At 61.8% G+C, this 21,952-nt stretch overlaps 2 protein-coding genes across 7 annotated transcripts; both read left to right on the top strand.

Annotated features, from left to right (window-relative positions):
- Nucleotides 1-89: 89 nt before the first annotated feature.
- Nucleotides 90-7,911, top strand: USP36 (ubiquitin specific peptidase 36). 3 transcript variants are annotated; one of them, XM_015880037.1, is made up of 20 exons: nt 90-203; nt 497-761; nt 848-1,060; nt 1,500-1,610; nt 1,807-1,909; nt 2,245-2,312; nt 2,697-2,767; nt 2,844-2,926; nt 3,180-3,291; nt 3,526-3,666; nt 3,741-3,841; nt 3,987-4,116; nt 4,241-4,810; nt 5,276-5,379; nt 5,785-6,228; nt 6,306-6,454; nt 6,702-6,857; nt 6,958-7,073; nt 7,157-7,289; nt 7,361-7,911. In XM_015880037.1, the coding sequence occupies exons 1-19, from the start codon at nt 201-203 to the stop codon at nt 7,286-7,288; spliced, it is 3,072 nt and encodes a 1,023-aa protein (XP_015735523.1). In that variant the 5' UTR covers nt 90-200; the 3' UTR covers nt 7,289; nt 7,361-7,911. The 3 variants fall into 3 exon arrangements, with proteins under 3 accessions (XP_015735523.1, XP_015735524.1, XP_015735525.1); XM_015880038.2 differs by having other exon boundaries at nt 91-203; nt 6,705-6,857; XM_015880039.1 differs by lacking the exon at nt 90-203 and adding an exon at nt 234-338.
- Nucleotides 7,912-7,982: 71 nt separating this feature from the next.
- On the top strand, nt 7,983-21,793 carry CYTH1 (cytohesin 1). Of its 4 annotated transcripts, none has more exons than XM_015879910.2 (13): nt 7,983-8,092; nt 14,223-14,305; nt 15,130-15,194; nt 15,946-16,012; nt 16,151-16,269; nt 16,596-16,676; nt 16,785-16,897; nt 16,971-17,119; nt 17,197-17,309; nt 19,895-19,973; nt 20,125-20,196; nt 20,418-20,572; nt 20,701-21,793. In XM_015879910.2, exons 1-13 carry the CDS (start codon nt 8,071-8,073, stop codon nt 20,777-20,779), a joined length of 1,197 nt encoding a protein of 398 aa, XP_015735396.1. In that variant the 5' UTR covers nt 7,983-8,070; the 3' UTR covers nt 20,780-21,793. The 4 variants fall into 4 exon arrangements, with proteins under 4 accessions (XP_015735396.1, XP_015735394.1, XP_015735395.1 ...); XM_015879908.2 differs by lacking the exon at nt 7,983-8,092 and adding an exon at nt 10,260-10,463 and having other exon boundaries at nt 17,197-17,308; nt 19,897-19,973; XM_015879909.1 differs by lacking the exon at nt 7,983-8,092 and adding an exon at nt 11,934-12,238.
- The last annotated feature ends 159 nt before the right edge of the window (nt 21,794-21,952 follow it).

Here is a 21,952-nt window from a genome sequence, read left to right as displayed (position 1 = left end):
GCTGCCGTGATTTAAAGCTGGGCTTGGGGGGTGGGTTTTTCTTGTTTTTTTGGGGGGGGGCGTGGCCATGTGATTATAGGGGCGTGCTTTGCGTTAGACCCTGCCCCCATAATGGGGGTGGTGCGGAAGTGGTTCGTGTCGGCGGCGCCACGCGGGAGCCGCCCATTGAAGGCGGTGACACGTGCGTGGACGGGACCCGGATGGTGCGTGTGGACCGGGCCGGGCCGGGGGGACGGGGCTGGGTGTACGGCGGGTGGTTCGGGGGGGGCGGGGGAGGTTCGGAGCCCGCGTGGTCTGTGCCGCATCTCTGCGCTGCGTGGGGCCGCTGCGGAGCGACGGTACCGGGCGGGGCGGCACGTGGTGGCGGGGCTCAAGGTCGCGGGTGGCGGTGGGGGCCGGGGATGGGGGAGAACGGAGCTAAATGGGGCTGAATGGGGCCGGATTCGGCCGCTCCTCGTGGCGCCCCCCGCTCACCCCCCCTCCGCCCATCCCCCAGCCCGGCCCCGCGATGCCGATCGTGGAGAAGCTGCGGGAGGCGCTGAAGCCGGGCCGCAAGGAGCCGAGCGAGGACGGGGAGCTGGGCCGGCTGCTGGCCGCCTCGGCCAAGAAGGTGCTGCTGCAAAGGATCGAGTTCGAGCCTGCGAGCCGTGGGCTGTCCGGGCAGCTGGAGCTGCTGCGGGGCAAGTACCGCCCGCTCAACGCCAGCACCGGGACCAACGCGCCCCGCCCGCCCCCACCGGAGGGGCCCAGCAGGAAGCACGGTGCGTGCCTCTCCCCAGGCAAATCGGAGTGTGTATATGGGGGGGGTCCCGGTGAAGCCCTCCGCTCACCGCCCTCCATCCCTCAGGAGGCGATCACGGACCCGGGGATGGTGTCCCCGCCCCGCAGAAGGTGCTGTTCCCCGCAGAGCGGCTCTCCTTGAAGTGGGAGCGTGTCCAGCGGGTGGGCGCCGGGCTGCACAACCTGGGCAATACCTGCTTCCTCAACGCCACCCTGCAGTGCCTCACCTACACGCCGCCCCTCGCCTGCTACCTGCTGTCCAAGGAGCACAGCCGTGCCTGTGAGTGGGGTGTGGGATAGTGCTGTAGGGCTGGGGGGGGGTTATATATGGGGGGAGGGCTGCCCTGGGCTGGGTTGGCCCCCAATGGCTGCAGAACTGCCTGGGGTGGTTCCTGGTGGCACGGCCCACAGCCTGTCGTCAGTGCCCCATTCATAAAGCTCAGCTCTGCCCTATATACAGACCTGCTGGCTTGTCTGGGAGGTGCTGGTGCCCTGTGTGCCACCCTTACAGATGGGTGTTCTCATCTGCAGCGTTATCTGTGACCTAGGCACTGCCAGCTGGTGTGTCATATGCTTGTCCTTGTCCCCTGGGCTGCACTGTGCTATAGCATTGAGCTCATGGGGAGGGCTGTGCTGCATGGCCACAGGGGTTCCCCTTCTCTCTCACCCCCTCCATCCCTCCTGCCTTTGTCCCCAGCGTCCTTTCTTCTCTCCTGCAGGTCACCAGGGAGGTTTCTGCATGATGTGCGTTATGCAGAACCACATGATCCAGGCTTTTGCCAACAGCGGCAACGCCATCAAGCCGGTGTCCTTCATCCGAGACCTCAAGAGTAAGGATGGGTCCTTCCACGCTGTGCTCCCCTGCTGTGACTCACGAGGCTGGGGCAGGTCCTGGCAGTGAGTGGCTCGGAGCTGATTCATGGAGGCTGAGCTGCCGCAGGACCACATGGGGCTGCCCCACAGCTTGGCTTTGGGGGGGGGCATAGAGGCTCTGTATGCAGGATTTGAGCCCTTTTTTCCCTGCAGAGATTGCCCGGCACTTTCGCTTTGGCAGCCAGGAGGATGCACACGAGTTCCTGCGTTACACCATCGATGCCATGCAGAAGGCCTGCCTGAGCGGCTGCACCAGGTACACACAGCTCTGAGTACTGGGGTACTGAGGCCATCTCTGCTCCATGATACAGCCCTGGGCTGTGCCCTGCTGTGGGGCTGAGACCCAGGGCACCAGCACTGCATCCACCTTCAGTGCAAGGCTCTGAGCTGCAGCTGGGAGCAACCATGCTTGGAGAGCATTGGGTACACACAGCCTGGTGCTCCCTGAGCTCAGGCACTGGGATCCACAAAACAGCAGAAGCACTGCATCTTCCCTGTCCTTATCACAGTCTGTGGTTGGTGCGGGACACAGGGGTGGCCTTTGCATTGTGGTGTGGAAGAGCAGTGATAGATGTGGTGTTTCTCTTCCAGGTTGGATCGCCAGACCCAGGCCACCACGCTGGTTCACCAGATCTTTGGTGGCTACCTGCGGTCCCGTGGTGAGTGCTGCTGCTGGGCTGCTGTTACCCCAACAGCTCTGCACTAAAAATCATTTGGGAAAATGGCCAAGCATGTGTAAATCACCCAAAGCTGTGCTTTGCCACTCCTGCCATGCCTGTGGGTCTTGGCTCCTGTTGTGGCAACACAGAAAGCTGTTGGCTGCGGGTCCTTGGCTCTTTGTCACTCATTGAAGGAACCAACGCTTGCAGCTGTTGAGCAACAATTGCTATGCCAGCAGCCTTCCTCCCTGCCAAGCTGCAAATGCCCAACAGAAATGTTGGTGCTGGCATCCCAGAGCCCAGACCCATAGAGGGGCAGCGCTGCAGCTGCTGAATGGCAGGTGCAGATGTAGCAGGGTGCACTCACTGCTCTTTCTTTTGCAGTGAAATGCTCCGTGTGTAAGAGTGTCTCAGATACCTACGACCCCTTCCTGGATGTGTCCTTGGAGATCAGGGTATGTCAGTGGGCACTGTGTTATGGTGTAGTGTGGACAGGTCACACATGCCCTGAGCTCTGCCCTGTCCTTGCAGCAAGCTGCAAACATCGTGCGGGCGCTGGAGCTGTTTGTGAAATCAGACATGCTGAGTGGGGAGAACGCCTACATGTGTGCCAGGTGAGGGGGGTCCCATGGTGTGGAGTAGCGGAAAGTAAGGTGGTACAGATGCAGCCCCAGCTGGGACGTGTGGCTGTGATAGAGCCGACCCCATTCCAGCTGTATGGCTGGGAGGGAAAGGCCTGGGCAGCAGCAGATGGTGGCCATGAGCTGATGCTTTCATTCAGTGCAATGGATTCCATGAGGTGTGTCCCAGCTGAGGGCAGTCACCTGGCTGTGGAGCAGCTTGGATAGCTGGAGCTCTTCTGTGTAGGTGCAAGAAGAAGGTACCAGCCAGCAAACGCTTCACCATCCACCGAGCCTCCAACGTCCTCACGCTCTCATTGAAGCGTTTTGCCAACTTCAGTGGAGGCAAAATCACAAAGGTGAGAATTGGGCAGTGCAGGGCTGGGGCTGTGCCACGGCTCATAGGGTTCCATTGCAGCATAAGGTCTGCTGCAGCCCGGTAGCCTTCCCCAGGCTGTGCTGCAGGGTCAGCACCTTCCTTGCTGCAGTCCTAGCCAGGGCTGAGCTGGGTGCCCTCTGGAGAGGGATCATAGGGTGGTTGGAGCTGCTTTTGCTCTAGTGGTAAAGACCCCTGAGCCATCCTCTCCCCGCAGGACGTGGGGTACCCTGAGTTCCTGAACATTCGCCCCTACATGTCTCAGAACAATGGTGATCCGGTCATGTATGGACTCTATGCAGTGCTGGTGCACTCGGGGTACAGCTGCCATGCAGGACACTACTATTGCTATGTGAAGGTGAGCCCTAGTAGCACCTTCTTGGGGTGCTGGTGCTGCTCTGGGCAGGGCCTGACCCCAAGCTCTGCTCCTAGGCCAGCAATGGGCAGTGGTACCAGATGAATGACTCCCTCGTGCACTGCAGCAACATCAAGGTGGTCCTCAATCAGCAGGCCTATGTGCTGTTCTACCTGAGGTGAGGTGCCCTGCGTTCCCTGCCCTTCAGCAGCTCCTGTGTATTCTGGCAGCATCAGTCTGGGTGGTTGGCACAAGGACATGGATGCTATGGGGTTTGCTGTCTCCAACCCTCCTGGCTGACATGTGTGCTTTGCTTTCCCCAGGATCCCTGGCCCTAGGAAGGGCTCAGAAGGGCCCATTGCCAAAGCCACCCCCAGCCATTCACCTGTTGTATCTGATCAGACCAAGAGAACCACAACCAACGGGCCCCTGCCAGCACCACTTCTGGGCCGGGTGAGGCTGAGGCGGGATGTGGGGGCTGTGCCCATGGTCCCCACAGCAGCCTGGGGCATGTGGGCAGCATGGTTCTGTCCCCAGGGCCTCCCATTGCTGACCCTCACTGTTTCTCCTTGCCTAGAGCCCTGAGGTGCTGCCGGGCAGGAAGCTGTCGGGGCCGGAGGAGATCGGGGTGCCGGTGTCCCGCAGCACGCTGGGTGTGGGGCCAAAGCTGCCCAATGGCTCTGCACCACCGAAGCCACCCAATGGATCCCCATCACCCAAACTGCCCCTCAGAGCCGCCCAGGTGACACCAAGTGATGACACAGCCCGAAGACCCAAGAAACCGCCATCCCCACAGCAGCCTCTGGCACCAAAAGCATCTTCGGGTCTGTGCAGCTCCAGCACCGCAGATCCACCCCAGCAGAGCCCTGGGGACAGCACGCAGTCCCCCACCTCGCCCAGCACCCCACAGCGCAGCTCCTGCAGCAGCGCAGCCCCCAGCCCCACACACACCGCAGCGGGGGATGCAGCCAAAGCAGCTCCAAAGGCCAAGAGCGGGGCGGGCGGCCTCAACTCCTCTCAGGACACAGACTGTGCCGTGGATCTCCCCGAGGGCTCTAGGCTAGCAAAGCTGAAATCCGCTGCGCTGGAGCCGGGCAGCACCACGTCACCACCCCCAGCCAAGAAGCTGGCACTGTCTGCCAAGAAGGTGAGCCCACGCTGCTGCTCTGTGTCAGCGGGTGCATGTGGGGAGGGGGCAGCGGGTGGTGCTCGTGGAGCTGGGCTGGGAGAACCCCCGTGCTGGGTGAGCTGTGGGGCCAAGCCCAGCTATTCTGGGTGGGTTTTTGCATCCCCACGGTGGGTGCTTTGGGGGGAGCCAGCAGTGGTGCTGCTGCAGCTGGAGAGCTGTGTGCTGCCCCTGCCGGCAGCCGTGCTGCGCCGTGTGCTTTCCATGCTTTAAATTTCCTTCCTTCCTTTTTTCCTTTGTGCTTCTAACTGAGAACACTTCTGATTCTTCTTCTACCCCCCCCCCCCCCCCCACTTCCCTCTTCCCCCTCTGTGTCTGTTCCCCTTTCCCCTTTCTCTGGGCTCCCCTCTTTTTATTTTCCTTCTCTCTGCTCACGGAACCCTTTCTGTTAGACCACCAAGTTTTTATTTATGTCGATAACTGCAGGGCAGCACCCCGCGGAGGGTGAGCGGAAGTGACGGCCGCCTGCAGCCTGCTGGCCTCGCCTCCCCCACGGCCACTGCCCAGCCCTGGCCCTGCGGCAGGCCCAGGTAAGCAGTGAGGGGTCCCCAGCCTCCTGCGTAGCGGCAGCCCTGGAGCTGGTATTGCTGGGATGCTGGCAGGACTCAGCCCAGGTTCTGCAGCCGTGGCTTTGACTGTTGGCACTGCGCAGGCTCTGGATGTGCATTAGCATCTCCTGGCAGCAGGAGGCTCTGGACAGGTCTGCCTGTTGTTCCAGGTCTCTGCTGTGCCTGTGCTGTAGCAGCACCCATGGGCAGTGTGTGCCCAGTGGCCAGGCAGCTCTTGGAGCAGGGTCTGGTTGTGCTTTCTTGGCTTGTGTTTGGGATGGAGCCAGATGTGGGCTGCGCTCCTGCACCCTGGGTACAGAGGGAAAGGGATGTTCCTGCTCTCAGTCCAGCTTTTGGCTTGTTTCAGCCTCTGTTCCTGTCCTGCAGGCTGCCCTCTGCTCTCCCCCTGCCCAGCCCTGACACACCAGCCTTCAGCTTCACCCCCAGCGCAGCCTCCCGGCTCCCAGCCTCCCCCCTAACCAATGGGACCCACTCCTCTCACCGCCATCCAACCCTCAGTGGGGAGCACGGACCCAGCCCTATGACCACCAAAAAGAAGCGGCGAAAGCAGCAGCAGTCAAAAGTGGGAGGCAGCTCGCACACTATGGCTGTGAATGGCTGTGATGAAGGCTGCAGCCCCCCAAGGAAGAGGAGGAACATCGCTCCAGAGGGCTCTATTCCAGGGAAGGAGGTGGCTGGCACAGGCAGGGAGGAGCGGAACCCCAGTGGTTCCCCCAGCATGGAGCCCATTTCTCCCATCAAGAAGAAGAAGAAGAAGAGAAGGCTGCAGGAAACCGAGGAGCGCTCCTCTGGGGCACAACCCTTGGGCAGGTGAGGCTCCAGGGGTGCTTGGGGTTGCCAACCCACTGAGCCTATTGTCTAGTCCTAATGCTTGCTGCCTTCCTTAGCTTCAGGAGAGCTGACACAGATCCCTTGTGGACAAAGCGGCAGCAGAGCCCCGAGCCCAGCGAGGGAGAGAGTGAGCATCGGAAGTGCAAGCAGAGGGAAAGTCTGAGCAACGTGAGCTCAGAGCAGCCAGCTGCCATCAGTGCCCCAGGTACGATGCCATGCTGCCCACTGTGCCCGGTAAGGGCTTTTCCTCTCCATGTTTATGGCTTAATCTTCTCTTGGGAAGGATTCCTCCCAGGTTCTTTATGCCCAAACAACTGTGCCATCCATCTGGGCTTCGGGCTTCAGACCTTCCTAATCCCAACAGTGTCCGTTGGGGTGAAATCTGCCTTGGGGATGGGGGCGGGGTGATGAGGAACATCCCTCTGGCCTCTCCTCACCTGCTTTCCCCACAGCAGCAGTGTGTACATGGGATATCCCAGCCAAAGATGGATGCAAACACCGTGCAGCTGCCCCAAGCACTGGGGCTGGTGTGGAGCCCCGCAGCCCAGAGCGCAGCGTAGTGGAGGAGCTGCTCAGGAACTCCTTGGATAAGGCTTATGGCAAGCAAGGTACAGCACTGAGTACCAATCAGGGGGGATGTACAACCACATGCCCCCTCCCCAGCCCTGCAGGGGCTCTTTGTGCTGTGCTGACATTGGCACTTCACAGTCCTGACCTGGGAGGGTGAGGTGTCGGCCGTCAGCCGTGATGCCATGCGGGATGCAGCGTGGGCCCGGAGCGAGACTGTCATTGATGAGTGGGACGAGGAGTTCGACCGAGGGAAGGTGGGTGCTGGCTGTATCCTGAAAGGGGTGCAGGGTGATGGGCTGAACCGTGACCTGAATGTGTTCCTCCTCTCTCTGTACAGGTGAAAAAGGTTAAAAAGCTGAAGCGTGAGCGGAGGAGACACTTCAATCCTTTCCAGCAGCTGCAGAGCAAGCGCAACTTCTGGTCGGTGACCCATCCTGCCAAGGTGGCCAGCCTGAGTTACCGGCTGTGAGGTGGGTGTGAGCCTGGGGGCAATGGGGGCAGCCGGCCCTTTGGGGTGTTAACATCACACCTTGCCCCCCAGGTGGAATCTGCAGCGCTGGGGATGGAGAAGGAGCCGTGCTTCTTTGGAGCTGCTGCTGTGCCATCACTGAGGTGCCTGATGGGGGCTGCAGGATCCCTGCCCATGGATGCAGCCCTGTGGAGATGCTCACATCCCCTGGGTTCCCTTAGGAGCGGGATGTGGCTGCTCCCCTCTGCTCTGCCCTGCAGGGGACAGAGGGTCAGTGGACCCTGAGCTGCTGCCTCTGCCCTCCTGGAGGTTTGGGCTGTTCTTTGTCCCAAGTCACTGCTTGAGCTCCCCAGCAGGGCTGTGCTCCCTTGCCTTCCAGTGCTGCTGTATCAGCCAGCCTGGGGGGCTGCCCCCACTCCCACCTCCATCACTTCCATCTTGGCTGGAGCCTGGAAGCCCCTGCTGTGCCTGCAGGCTGCGTGCCCCCCTCCTCTCTTCCTGGGGAGGGGGTCACTGACCCTGTGCTATCAGCACTGCGCCTCCCCCCGGCCCCATCCCCGCTGTGCGAGTCGCAGTGCAGCCGTCGGGTCCGGGCGGGCAATAAAACCACGCGCGTTTGTGAACGGAGTGTCCGCGGGAGGGGCCTATGGGGGTGGGGGGGGTAGAGACGTATGGGAGTGGGAGGGGTCTGCGCTGCCCACGCCCACTCGCGTCACGTGTCGTCGCCCTCTGCGGCCTCGGTGCCGCCGTCACGCGGGCGGGGCCGGAGCGACGGAGGCGGCATGGACGAGGAGGGCGGCTACGGTCAGTGCGGGGGGGCACGGGGGGCACCGGGGGGGGGCTGCGGGGCGGCTGTAGCACCGGGGCTGCCGCCGTCGGGCCGCGGGGCGGTGGTGCGGGGCTGCGGGCGGCGATAAGGCGGCTCCTCCCGGGGCGGGGTGTGCGGAACTGGGGCTCGGCCGCCGTGATGCCGCCCGTCGGAACCACCCCGGGCTGCTCCGGGACCGGCCGCTGCTGTTCGGCCTCGGCGTTTCTCCGGGGCTCGGCCCGACTCGTTCCCGGCGTTGGGCAGCGTCAATGACCGCGTTGATTCGGAGTCGTGCAGGTGGCGGCCCCACCACCAGCACCGTGTGTCGGTAGGGAGTAAATCCCGGCTGGCGGCACAGCTGTGTCCCCCCGTGTCACCCCATCCCCGGCACGGGGCGGCTGTCCGGGATCGGCCCGTCGGGGCGCCCCGGTTGTCCCAGCGCTGCGTCCCGGACTGTGCCCGGCCCAAGGGTAATCCCACAGCACCGAGGGATTACGGCTGGCGCTGCCCTGGAGGATTAAGGGATTTCTCTAAGCGGGGTTGATGCGGGCTCTGCAAAGCGGCTTGTGCTGGGGGCCCGCGGCTGGGGCAGCGCCGGGGTGGGCTGGGGGTGGGCAGCCCATTGCCAGCCCTGCTGTCTGGGTAGGACCCGGCAGGTGCCTTAGTATGGGGTCAGTGATGCGCTTTGGAGGTGGTGCAGCCCTGCAGCAGGCAGCGGGGGCTGTGGGGACACGAGGGGGTGAAGCTCTGTGCATAGTGGGGCTGGGGTGAGCACCAGGTAGTGTGGGACTGGGGGCAGACTGAGCTCAGGGGGTGGGGATAGTGGGGCTGCAGAGCATGCAGTGTTGTGAGAAAGGCTGTTAGCCAAGGTAGAGCAGAGCAGAGCGTGACGAGCAGCACTGCTGACACACAGAAATTGCATGGAGGCTCAAGCAGAGCCACACATCCCTGAGCTGTTGTTTCAGCCCACCCATGGCTCTGGGTGCACAGCACAGTGCCCTGAGCTGGGGCTGCAATGTGGAAGCAGAGACTGAGCCACAGTTGGTGCAGCTGTGATTATTGCAGCCCATTTCAAGTGCCCGTGGCTGCCCTCCCTGCACAGGCTCCCCCTGGCCCAGCCCTGTGTCCCTGCAGCTCCTCACACCTTTCACCTCTGCAGTGAGGAGGAGGCAGAAGCTGTTTGCTTCCAAGGGAAGGGGAAGCAGCACAACTCAGTCATGGAGGTGATGAGCACCTGTGAGCAGCCGTTCCCATCTCCTTCCCATCCATCCACAGCTGCTCCCAACACCAGGGTAACTCTTGCCTGTCCCCAGCCATGCCCCCAAGGTCCTGTGCCCATTCCCATAGCCCTTCCCCATCTGGATGCTATCTGCCCACCCTGGGGGTTCTCCAGCTCAGCCCATTGCAGCAGGCTCCCAGCAGCAGTCAGGACCCAGTACCAGGTGCCGTCTGCAGGACACGGCCTCATGCCCCGACAGGCTCTGCAGTCTGTTACTCACGGACGTGCCCCACGCTGGGGAATCACTCCTGCTCGGAGGAAGGGAAGGAGCTGTCTGTCCGGTTTGGGCTCCCTCGCTGCCTGTGGGGCTGGCAGGTTGGGGGCCGGGTGCGGTGGGGCTGAGTGCTGCCCCCAGCCCTGCTGGAGGCCCATAGCTCGGGCAGAGCCCCAGCTCCTGCTGTAGGAGCATCCCGGCTGCCAGGGCCTGGAGAATCATCTCCATCACAGCCATGATGTGCCAGCTCCAGGCTGCCCGCTCTGCATTCCCAGGTGCCTGAATCCATTGTGGCCATACTGGGGAGCAGCGTTCCCCTGTTCCCCACAACTGGGGGCTCCCCACGCCAGCTCCAGCCCGTTGTGTTTCTTTATGCACCTTCCTTTTATGCAGGGAAGGTTGCTACGCAACCAGCGGCTCTTGATGCTTAAAGCTCTAATACGGTGGGATAAAACCGCTCTAAAAATACCCCCGCCGTCAGCCACCCAGGGGCCGGGGCATGCAGGGGGGCAGAGGGGGGGCAGGCAGCCTGATACCAGGGGTGCTGTTGGGAACTTCCCTACTCTACGTCCTCCAAGTGGCTTTGAGTGCCCAGGAACACAGCAGCGTTCGGTGCCGGCACGGAGCGGGATTGGCTGCGACCGGCGCGTGGGCTCCTGCTGCTGGAGCCTCCCGCTGCCAGAGCCGCCTTCCCCTGCTCCAGGAGGAGCGGGGACACCCGGGGCAGCCCCAGCTGCAGGGAGCTGCTGTGCGGTGCCCTCCTGCCCTCAGCCTGCCCCGGGGGAGCCGGCACTGCGCAGCATGGGGACGGTCAGCGAGCTCTGCGCCTCCAGCTTCCAGGCCTTCCTCTGCCCCTCCGTGGCCACCACGGCAGGTAGGTGCTTTGTGCCCCATCCCTGTCCCCCCCAGCAGACGAGGTGCCCGTAGCTCTGGCTCCATATGGCTCATGCTGACAGCAGCACACAGTCCCAGTTGTCTTGCTGTCTCCTTCCACCGTGCGCTGCCAGGCTTGGGCCCCCCTGGGCTCTGGGTGCAGCTTGTATTGCACCACATTGCTGGGATGGGGAGCCCATGGGAGCACAGTGGGTTCACGTGGCACAGTGAGATGTGTCCAGCAGCTCCTTGCTCTCTTACCCCAGCGCTGCTGCGGGTGATGCCCTCACTGCTGCCCTACTCGGAGCAGGAAGGAGCATGCGTGGCTGTGAGCACAGCTCCAGCCCACGTCCTCCAGACAAAACCTGGCTGGGGCACCCTGACGCCTGCTGTGTCACAGCTGCCACCGTGGGCTGGCAGTGCCTGTGAGCTGCTGTTGTCTGTCTGCAGGCTCCTGCTCCCGAGCTGAGACCTGGGAATAGAGAGTAAGCAAGGAGCACATGGGGTGCACTCCTGGCACTCTTGCAGGACGTGGGGCTGTAGGAAGGCATAGCACAGTGAGGATGGATGTGGCTCCGTTGTGTGCCCCTGCTGTACTCCAGCCCCGCAGCCAGGATGGGCTCTGTGCTTAGGGGGTGCAGGAGCCTGGAACTGGTGGGCTGGGTTCCTTGCTGGGGGCAGGGCTGCTCCAAGGGGCTGAGAACCCCCGGCAGCTCTCAGCTATGGGGTGGGGTTGGGGGATTCTATCTTGGAGCCGCCCTATGCTGTGCTCCTGACGCACCTCATCTGTCTGTGGGGAAGAACAGGGCTGACGCAACCCAGGATGTGCACACAGCACAGTGAAAACAGGATGTGGTGCACTGGGGCAGCGGCAGGAAGTTTCTTGGGGCCCCTCAGCAACCCCCCCCCCCAGCAGTGGGGTGCAGCAGGAGCCCCATGGTGGAACCCACAAGCAATGCCCTGTGGTCAGCAGCCCCTGCCCTGGGCTGGGGCATCCCTGCGGTCTGTTCAGCTCTGCTTGTGGATGGAGCTGTGCAGCAGGAGGGCTGTGTCCCTGCAGCACAGCGTTCAGCTGGAAGGCCAATGTGAGCCTCTTTTTAGCTCCTTCTTCCCTGAGCTTTCCTGGGAGATGCTCTGGATGCTGTTTTTCCATCACACGCTGTGGAGCAGGATTTAGCTGAGTCAATGTGCCGGAGCTCTTGTGGTCTCCCCGGGCAGCTGCAGCGGGACAGGACCTTGCTGAGGGCTGTGCTGCTGCAGGCACGGCCCTATTGCAGGGAATGAGAGCAGGTGGTCCTTACAGCCTATACAGGCCCTGAACCCACACATGGGGGGGGGGATATGGCTGGACAGTGCCAGATCTTCAGGGCAGGGTTGGGGCTCTGGATGGGGTGGGAGAGGGGTCCCTGGTGTCACCGCCCTGAGCTTGGGACGTGCTGAGCCGCATGCATCCTGGCAGCCCCCGAGGAAGGAAGGGCCGGGCCAGCTCCAGTGCCTGCAAGGATGGGTGGGCGGCAGTGACCCTGGGGGCCGAGGAGGGGGCGCGGGGCTCTGGCTGCACAGGAACCGGGTGTTGCTGGTGCCAGTTCTCAGCCGGGCTGCGATGACGCCTGGCACAGCGCTGAGCTCATTGGCCTGGAGCTGCCCTGACTCACCCAGGAAGCTCTGGGAGGGGGCAGCTGTTGGCACCCCAAAGAGCAGCACCTCTGCAGCACTGTGCAGACGTGGGCAGCGGGACACAGCCCAGCAGGATGGTCCTCGGGGTGCAGGGCAGCGGTGAGCAGATGGGCCTGCGTGGGGCAGTGGGTGGGAAGGAGGCACGTGGGGCTGAATGCGATGCAGAGGGGCTTTGTGTCTGTTCAAGGCATGGTGTGAGCGGGGTATTTGCTCCTTGAATCCAGGATGGAGCCTTGCCATGCTCCTCACTGCCCTGGGGGTGAGGCAGCAGCTCCCCTGCATTGCTCTGCAGAGGTTGGGGGGATGGCTCAGAGTATTGGTGCTCTGTGGTTTGTGCTGAGAATCCTTGCACCCAGCATGGCAGCCTGGGATGATAGCCTGGCATGGGATGTTAGCCTGGCATGGGATGATAGCCTGGCATGGCTGCTGGATTTGGTGTTCTGCTCCAGCCCCCTCTTGCAGCCTTGTGCAGGCTCAGAGGTTGCTGCAGCTCCACTCGGTGCTATGGAAGGGTTAACGCCTGCGTCCTTCGCTGAGAAAAGCTCTGCGTCTGGGGTTTCTCTTCCTCCTGCTGCTGCTGACACGGCTGGGCCATGTCACGAGTGCTCTCCCAGCACAGCATCAGGCAGGCTTGGGGGGGGGCTGGGCTTTGTGGCTGCTATGAGTCCCTATGAGCCCCTTGCCCACACTGCCCGGGGGTGGGCAGAGGCTGTGTTCCCCCAGGGCTCTGTGCACCCACCGTGTGCCAGCACCGCTCTGTCGCTGCTGCAGCCTCCCACCCATCCACCCACCCTCTGTGGGCCTGGGAGGGCTGCGGTCTGGCACGGAATTTCACCTCCCACGCAGCCCCACGCTGCAGCTCCCAGCAAGCTGCATCCTGCAGGGTGCTGGACACAACTGGACCGGGGAGGCCGTGCTCCGGTGGGACCGACTCCATTCCAGTGCTAGGGAGGGTTTGTGCAGCCTACGGAGCAATGCTTCTGGCATTGTTGGCATAGATAGAGTTCAGAACCTGGTGCTGTAATATTGGGAAGTGTTCCATCGAGTCCAGAGGGATCGTGTCGCAAGCCGAGGCTGCTGCTGACCTTTGCAGAGGGGATTTCTCTAAAGGAGGAACCTCAGCAGAGAAGGCGAGTGGAATGAGGAAAGTGCTGAGCTGGGACATTCGGTTCGTGTGAGCGCAGCCACCCCAGAGGCACCGTGAGCCCTGGAGAGGAGGGGGGAACTACGCTGGGAACGGAGAGCAGACGGTGCTGGGGTGTGAGAGAGGGGATGGAGGGTCCTGGCTGTTGGGTTGCCAAGGAGTGACAGACTGAGGTGGACCTGGGGCAATGCAGGGTGGGATGGAGGGGGCGGTGGGCACCTGGGGACAGGTGGGGGGAGGATGGTGTGGGCTGCTTTGTGGTGCGGGCACCGATCTTGGAGCCTTGGTCGTGGCCTTGTTGTAGGATGTGAGCTGGAAGGTGATGGTAGGGCAGGGGTAGGCGGGGGCTGTGGGGGTGACCTTGGGAACAGGAGCAGCGGGTGCCACGTAACCGCAGAGCGGGAGGTCACGGGCTGGGGAGCTGCAGGAATGTTACCCATGAGCTGCAGTGTGAGGGGGGGCAATGGGAGCGTGTGGCTCAGCCCCGGCTGCTGTGGGCCAAGCAGGGCAGCCAGGTGTCCCCCCGTGCAGTGATGTGTGTTGGGGTGCATTGGTTCACCCCTGTTCCAGCACAGAGTAGGCACCAAGGGTGGCCTGGAGCCAGCTCTCTCCAGGGTTTACCCGTTGTGGATGAACATTGCTTGGGTGGCTCTAAGTCCCATTGTGGTGCCATGGCCCCGGTGAGCATAGGGGCCAGGGGCTGCAGTGGCACCAGGGGCTGGGCCAGAACTCACTTCCTCAGCTTATATCAGCAGGAATGTGGGGGCCAGGCTCCCCCCAGCCGGGGAGCACAGTGTCCATTGCATTCCTTGCGTGCTGCTGGGGGTGCTGGGCTGTGTGCAAGGCTGGGGCTCACTGGATCCTCCAGCAGCACCACGTGCCAGCTGCTGGCAGGAGCCTGGAGTGAGTGATTCCTTGTGCTGTCCCTGTCCCTTACAGTGCCCAGTGACCTGACCCCAGAGGAGTGCCAGGAGCTGGAGAACATCCGCCGCCGCAAGCAGGAGCTGCTGGCTGACATTCAGGTACAGCATTCAGGGCTGCTGCATGCACACCCACATCCCCATCCCTGGCTGTCCCAGGTGAGGCCTCTTGCTTGAGCCCAACCCCATCCAAGGACCCTCACCTCACTCCTGGCAGGAGGGGAGGAAGGAAGAGAGGCTGCTTTGGATGGGGCTGCCCCGCAGCTGAAGTGTCCATGCAGGAGCTGTGGTCTGGCACTGTGCTCCCATCCCCTGTCCCCTTTCCTTGCCAGCTCCTGCTCCTTTCTGCCTGCAAAGACTCTTGTGGAATTTCTGGGGCAGAAAATTGGAGCTGCTGGGAATGCAGGGCAGGGAGAGCTGGGCCCAGGGGGTCAGCAGCTGCTGCAGGACCCCGTGATGTGCTGCCCCATCCCTGGCAGGGGCAGCCCTTCAGGGAAGAGCTCCAGATTGCACTTTAGTCTGTGGCCCAGGCATTAACATCTCCTGTGCCACCCCCCTGGCACAGGCAGAGACTGTGCTTCTGGGCTGGGGCATTGCCCTGGCGAGTGGCTGTGAGGTCAGCGCTCATCTGGGATGCTCATCCGTCATGTCCCTGATTAAGGCAGCAGAGGCTAATTACTGCCATATGCTGGGCATGATCTAAAGGGATTAGGGGTAATTTTGTTAACCTTTTTGAATCTCTTGCTTCCTGCATGCAGAGTGTGGTGGTGCCCCAGGAGCTGCTTCAGCCCCAGGACAGCATTCGGGGGGAGCTGTGGGGGCCTGGAGCCTCTGGGGGGAGTAGTTCTAGGGCTGTCACAATCCCAGCTCAGTCTGTGGGGTGCCCTGCATTCACCCTTGGCTCATTGTGTGCTCTCTCCACTCAGAGGCTGAAAGATGAGATCGCAGAAGTGACGAATGAGATCGAGAACCTGGGCTCCACGGAGGAGAGGTGAGCGCCGTGCTGTGCTGCTGGCCTGTCCCGTGGGTGCTGCTGCTCCTGGCTTTCCCAGACACTCTTAATTCCTCAGTTCAGTTGCAGGATCCCAGACTGAATTGTTCCTCCAGAAGTCTGTTTTTCCAAGGCTCATCCCCTGTCTGGCCACAGAGACGGACAGACTTTGTTATTCTGGGCCAGCACAGGCAGTGCCAGCATGGGATTAGGGGGTCCTGGTGGGAGCTGACTTGCTGTGTCACTTCCAATTGCCCTCAGATTGTCCCCAGAGCCCCAATGCAATGCCAGGCTGCCTCCCCACAGGCAAAAGGAGGCTGCTGGGGTGGTCTGCACAGTGCAAACCCAGGTCAGCTCCATACTCAGGGCCTGGCAGCATCAGAGTGAAGCAGGAGGGGAGCTGAGTGCCAGGTGCTGTGTTTGCCTCATGCAGGTTGTGCCCAGTTTGGTGCTGTGGAGCCTGTCAGGGGTTGAGGAGCTTTGCTCTTGATCCCATCCACACAGGACAAGAGGCTGGGAGGAGGAATCCAGGGCTCCTGAACTTCTCTGGGCAGTTCTTTAGCACAGGTTGTGGGTGCCCCATCCCTGGGGGAGCCCAAGGCCAGGCTGCATGGGGCACTGGGTAGCTAGATCTGGTGGGGGGGGAGCAACTCCAGCCTGGAATGGAACTGGGTGATTTTTCATGTCCTTTCCAACTTAAACCTTTCTATTACTTTCTTTTTGACGCTCAGAGCTGTTTTATGTCCTGCAGGAAAAACATGCAGAGGAACAAGCAGGTGGCAATGGGCAGGAAGAAGTTCAACATGGATCCCAAGAAGGTACTGGGGGCTGGCATCAGGCTCTGCAGGGGGTGCTGCATACCATGGTCTGGGTACTGAGCCGAGCAGAGCCAGGAGAAGGGAATAGCATAAAGGTTGGAAGCGTGACCCGAATCAATGCCTCTTGCTTTGCTTCAGGGCATCCAGTTCCTGATTGAGAACGACTTGCTGAAGAACACGTGTGAGGATATTGCTCAGTTCCTCTACAAGGGAGAGGGCCTCAACAAGACAGCCATTGGAGACTACCTGGGTGAGAGGTACGCAAGGCCTGGAGCAACTCGGTCCCTGTGCAGGAGGAGATGGTGCAACCCTTGCAGGTTGCTGCTGGGCTGGGCTGGCTCCAGGGCCCCCAGCAGGACATCAGGCTCTGGGTCTTCAAGTGGCTGCGCCAGCCCCTTGCTGAGTGCCAGGGTCTGTGGCTGGGCTCTTGGAAAGGCTGCTGCGTGCAAACCTGGCCATAGGATGGCCCATAGCCATAGGTTCCCTATCCTGAGTGCAGAGAGCAGAGCGGGGCAGGGGGCCATGCGGCAGTCACAGGACGGGCTGATCACACACACCTCGTGCTCTGGCTTTGTTTCTGCAGGGACGAGTTTAACATCCAAGTCCTGCACGCCTTCGTGGAGCTGCATGAGTTCACGGACCTCAACCTCGTCCAGGCATTGCGGTGAGCCGGGGGCTGAGTGGGGCTGGGCTGGGCTGTGAGCTGTGTGCCCTGCAGGGCCCTGAGGGCTGGAGGATGCAACCAAAGCAGTGCTGTGCCTGCTGTCCTCAGGCAGTTCCTGTGGAGCTTTCGGCTGCCGGGAGAGGCACAGAAGATCGATCGGATGATGGAGGCCTTCGCACAGCGGTACTGCCAGTGCAACCCTGGCGTCTTCCAGTCCACAGGTGAGCACAGCTCCAGCCCTGTGCCCTGCTCTGTGCCCTGCCTTGCACCTGACTGTCCTCTCTGTCCCCGCAGACACCTGCTATGTGCTCTCCTTCGCTATCATCATGCTGAACACCAGCCTGCACAACCCCAACGTCAAGGACAAACCCACAGCAGAGCGATTCATCGCCATGAACCGTGGCATCAACGATGGGGGGGACCTGCCTGAGGAGCTGCTGCGGGTAAGGGATGGGATGCAAGGATTCAGGGCTGGGGCACAGCGGGCTCACAGAGGTGACACCGTGTGTGGTTGTACCAGAATCTCTATGAGAGCATCAAGAATGAACCCTTCAAAATCCCAGAGGATGATGGCAATGACCTCACACACACCTTCTTCAACCCTGACCGGGAGGGCTGGCTGCTGAAGCTGGGTAAGTGCTGGCAACCAGATGGGTGCAGCCTGGGCAGGGTGTGCTCTGCCCCAGGGTCTGGGCTGAGCCATGGGTATGATGCCCACAGACTGCCTGCACGTGGCTCTGTGGAGCACAGCCCTGCCAAGAGATGAGGGGCTGCAGCCATGAGCACAGCCCGCATGGACAGTGTCCGTACCTCTGTCCCTCCATCGGCCTCGCATTGAGCAGCAGGAGCAGAGCTGCTATTGGAGAGGCCCTTTGCTGCAGCCACGTGGGCTCCCAGTGGGATTCTGCCTGGAGGCTGCTGTGCTGAGCTGGTACCTGGCTCTGGTGTCAGATCACAGAGCTGGGGGTGCTCTGCACAGCGCTGGGACACAGCAGGGTCCCATCAGAGCCCCAAGGAGTGAATGGCGAGCTGCCCCCGGGCTGCGTGTCCCCCTCCATGCCTCAGAGCTGTCCCTGCCTCACCTTCCCACAGCATTATCACCTCCGCATCCCGGCTCCACATGCAGGCAGCGTGCATGGCATCCCTGCTGCACAGCCCGGCACTCGCAGACACGAGCCTGCCCTGCCCCACACCCTGCCCCACACCCTGCCCCACACCCTGCCCCACACCCTGGCTCCTGCAGCTTCTCATCTCGACACCTCCTGGGGACCTCTGCCCGGGTTGAGGAGGGGGGGTGCTGGCAGGAGCAGGGGCTGCAGGGCCTTTCCCTGGGCTCTTGCTGAGGTTGGGGCTCTGTCCTCTCACTGGGGGGAGTTTTTGCTCTGTTGCCACCCCTGCGAGATGGGATCAGGACCTTATCCCTTTCCTTGCAATGACCAACACAGAGCCCTGCCTGGGCACTGAACAAGGTGTTCCCTAGCTGTGGGGTGGGGGTGTGAAGGGCCATGAAGAACCCTATACCCCTGCCTTTGTGTCCCCATAGAGCCCGGAGCTCTGCTGGTAGAAGGGTCCCATAGCATGAGGGTGGGGGCTGCTCAGAGCCAAGGACACCGATAGTGTAGCAGAGCGGTGCCGTGGCCCATCCCCTCAAAGCTCCCCATCTGCAGCCCTGTCCCGCTGACACACACGGCTCTGTGCGGGGTGAGGGGGGTTCTTCGGGATTTCCTCTTTTTTTTTTATTTTATTTATTTTATTTTTTCCTTTTTGTTTTAATTTTCTTTTCTCCCTCATTTGTATGTTTCCATGATTTTGGCTCTTCCTTTCCTTGTCCCCCAACTCCAGGAGGTACGTACCCCTATCCCCTGTACCCCTTTTATCCCCTGCTCTGCTCATGCCTCTGGGGGCTTCGTTTCTTTTTCGTTTTTAATCGCTGGCGATTAGTCTCATTGCTGCTGCTGCTAACCACCGCACCGCCCGGGGGGACCTTGCCTGCAGGGGACAGCCCCGCACCCGCAGCCACCAGGGCAGGGACGTGGCTGCTGGTCCCTCCGATGCCGAATGCTCCCCGAGGTGTCCTGGTTCCCTCTGCTGCCCTCGGTCCCATCATAGGGACAATTGGTACTGGTGTGTCCTCAGACCCATCCGCAGAGGGTCGTGGCCTCCAGTACCGTGAGGGATGGGGCTTGGATTGTGGTGTTTCAGGGCATTCAGGAAGGACCTGCAGCTGGCTGGGTGCAGGGCGCTGTGCAGTGCTGCAGCTCATGGCTGTGCTGGTGCTGGGCACAAGTGCTGCCCTGGCTCAGCATGTGGGCACACTCTGGGCAGCCTCAGGGCTGTGCTGGCTCTCAATGCCACACGGTTCCTCCTCCAGAGCCCTGCCATGTTGTCACCTGGTGAGGCTGTAGCCTGCAATGAGGGCTTGGTGGGGGCTGGAGGGCATCAAGTCTCCTTGGGTTGTGGGGTGGGCTCGGCTCAAGGTGAGCAGGAGCAGGGGGGCTTTGCTGGGAAATGCCGGCCCTGCCTGGCTGTGGGGCAGGGAATGGGGTGTGCAGCCTTTCCCAGGAGCGGGCACTGACTGTGGCTGGGTTAATGGGTGGGCAGTGGGGTGGGATGGGGGGGGATATGAGGCAGGGATCTCCCTGCAGAGCCGGACAGGGAGAGAGGAAATGAGCACATTCCCCTCGTTGCACACATTGCTTCTTTGTGGGCAGCATGGCCTGGGCACCCATACAGCAGCACTGAGCAGAGCAGCTGGTGCTTGGAGCGTGTGGGGGTGCGGGGGCAGAGCCAGGCCCAGCACTGCAGCACTCTGAGCCTGGGGGGGAGCAATGTGCAATGGCAGTGCTGGGTGTAGAGCTCCCTCCAGCCACTGTTCGCATGCTGCAGCACCGAGCTCTGCTTTGCCTTGGCATCGGGCTGTGCTGCAGGGCTGGAGCTGCAGCTCCTTCTGCCGCACATCAGTGCTTGTAAGCGGGCACGGCAGTGCTCCCATCCCTGCCCTCCCACCTCCCTCTGCCTCCATCCTCATCCGTCTGCTTTCCGCTCATGCTCTCGCCCTGCCGGCGTGCTGTGTGCTGCCTGCTGCTCTGCGCTGCGGGCTGCCTGCATCTGCTTGTCTGTGTGCGTCCGCCTGGGCTGCAGCACTGCCGTGCCGTGCCGTGCCATGCTGTGCCATGCAGCAGCACCAGGGCTGCCCCCAACCGCCTCTCTCTGCTCCCAGGAGGAAGGGTGAAGACGTGGAAGCGGCGCTGGTTCATCCTGACCGACAACTGCCTTTACTACTTCGAATACACGACGGTCAGTGATTTACATGGGGGCTGGGGACCCTCGGGGGTCCCATGGCCGTGTGGGATGCAGACGTAGCACAGAGTGCTGGGAGCACTCAGCCCTTCCTATGGGGCACTGGTTGGAGGTGTCTGTAATGACAAGCTCTGCTTGGCCCCATCAGGATAAAGAGCCACGTGGCATCATCCCCTTGGAGAACCTGAGCATCCGTGAGGTGGAGGACTCCAAGAAACCCGTGAGTGCCCGGCAGGATCCTGCAAGGCTGGAGGGTGGGATAGGGAAAGCCAGAGGGCCCCACTGTGGTGGCAGGACACAGCTGTGGGGTGATGTCACAGCATGGCCCCATCCTGCTGTGCTGGGTGTGCAGCCCCACTGCTCTGCACCATCCTCCCCCAGCCCAGGGTGCCCCACTGCACTTGGTGTGGGGGCTGTGTCTGAAGGGGTTCCTCCCTGCAGAACTGCTTTGAGCTCTACATCCCTGACAACAAGGACCAGGTGATCAAAGCGTGCAAAACGGAGGCAGACGGGCGGGTAGTGGAGGGGAACCACACCGTGTACCGCATCTCAGCCCCCACACCTGAGGAGAAGGAGGAGTGGATCAAGTGCATCAAGTGAGTGCTTTGCGGGCCATCCCCTGCTGTCAGGGTGGGTGGCAGCACATCATGGGAGCCATGTTATGGGGGGAAAGGGCTTCCCGTGGGGTACAGCTGCTGGCTGACACTCTCTGCTTCCCCACCAGGGCAGCCATCAGCCGGGACCCATTCTACGAGATGCTGGCTGCCAGGAAGAAGAAGGTATCCTCCACCAAGAGGCACTAGCAGCCTGGCAAGACCACCATGCCCCTGGCAGCACCATACCTCCATCCGCAGGGCTGCGGGGCTGGGGCTCAGCACGGCCCTGGTGCCAGGACCCAGCTTCAGCTTTGCAGTTTCTTTACCGTGGGGGGAGGGAGGGAGCAAGGGTATCTCAGTGCCATCACCACCTCGCTTCCAGACAGCTCCAGGCTGCAGCTGGGACTCCCTTGCACACAGTCCTGGGGTTGGCTGTGAGATGAGAAGTGTCACCTGTGCACATCGCCCTCCCCTCCCACCTTAGCAGCCCAGTGCTTGCCCGGCATCCCCCCACTGAGCTCCCACTGAGCAGCTTCCAGTCCTGGGCAGCAGTGAGCTGCAGCCAGTGGGAGAGATAAGAGCCTGGCCAAGGGGAACCCAGCATCCCCATGTTGGGGACGGGCTTCTGGGTCCCAGCACTCGTGTCCTGAAGCACTTGAGGTGTCCCATCCTGGAGGAGAAGGCTGGCAGTTGTGGGGTGCTGGAGGCACAGGGCAGCCCCAGGGCAGTGGCAGCGCTCCTGGCCCTCGTTGTAGCGGGCTTGGGGTGCCCTCCCCAGCCATGGGGTGCTGGAGCTGGGGGAGGCTGCAGTCCCATGGCACCAGGCTGGTGCTGCCCTGCCACATCCTACAGCCATGAGCCCCTCAGTGCTGGGTAGGGAAGGCCATTGTGAGCCCCTGACCCCAGGCAGGACTGCACCAAGGATGGCTGCCATCAGGATGTGGCCCCACTCCTCTGCCCCACAAACACCACGGCCATCCCATTCCCCAGCCACATACGCAGGTCCAGAGAGACACCTGGATCAGTATCAGTCTATTTATCAGAGGTGTAAATATTCCTGTATAGTTTCCTCCTTTTAAATTATTTTATATGTAGGGGTTAAGTGCAGAGGCCTCTCTGGCGGGTACGGTGTGGCTGGATTTTATATTCCTTTGGGTTATTTGGGTTTTTTTTTTGCCACGGCCTTGTAAACTGCAGCCAATAAACACCAAACTGCGCTCACTTGTGTCCTCCTGGGCTTTGTTGGGGGGGGGTCTGGGCCGTGTATTTGCTCCTCCCAGCCCTGAGGTTGTCTGGGGAGGGCAGTGGATGGGGGGCTGCAGTGGGGCCGTGGTGGGCGGTGAGGCGACCCCTAGTCCCTATCACAGCTTACAGGTGATG

Source organism: Coturnix japonica, chromosome 18, assembly GCF_001577835.2.
Source record: "Coturnix japonica isolate 7356 chromosome 18, Coturnix japonica 2.1, whole genome shotgun sequence".
Taxonomy (NCBI): domain Eukaryota; kingdom Metazoa; phylum Chordata; class Aves; order Galliformes; family Phasianidae; genus Coturnix; species Coturnix japonica.
This window is presented reverse-complemented; position numbering and strand designations above follow the sequence as displayed.

Coding starts and splice junctions, on each gene's coding strand:
- CYTH1 (XM_015879908.2), top strand. CDS start 10,391: ATGGGGACGGTCAGCGAGCTCTGCGCCTCCAGCTTCCAGGCCTTCCTC. Junction 16,013..16,150: donor TCAACATGGATCCCAAGAAG/GTACTGGGGGCT, acceptor GCTTTGCTTCAG/GGCATCCAGTTCCTGATTGA. Junction 20,197..20,417: donor TGGAGGACTCCAAGAAACCC/GTGAGTGCCCGG, acceptor TCCTCCCTGCAG/AACTGCTTTGAGCTCTACAT.
- USP36 (XM_015880037.1), top strand. Junction 762..847: donor GGGGCCCAGCAGGAAGCACG/GTGCGTGCCTCT, acceptor TCCATCCCTCAG/GAGGCGATCACGGACCCGGG. Junction 2,927..3,179: donor AACGCCTACATGTGTGCCAG/GTGAGGGGGGTC, acceptor TCTTCTGTGTAG/GTGCAAGAAGAAGGTACCAG.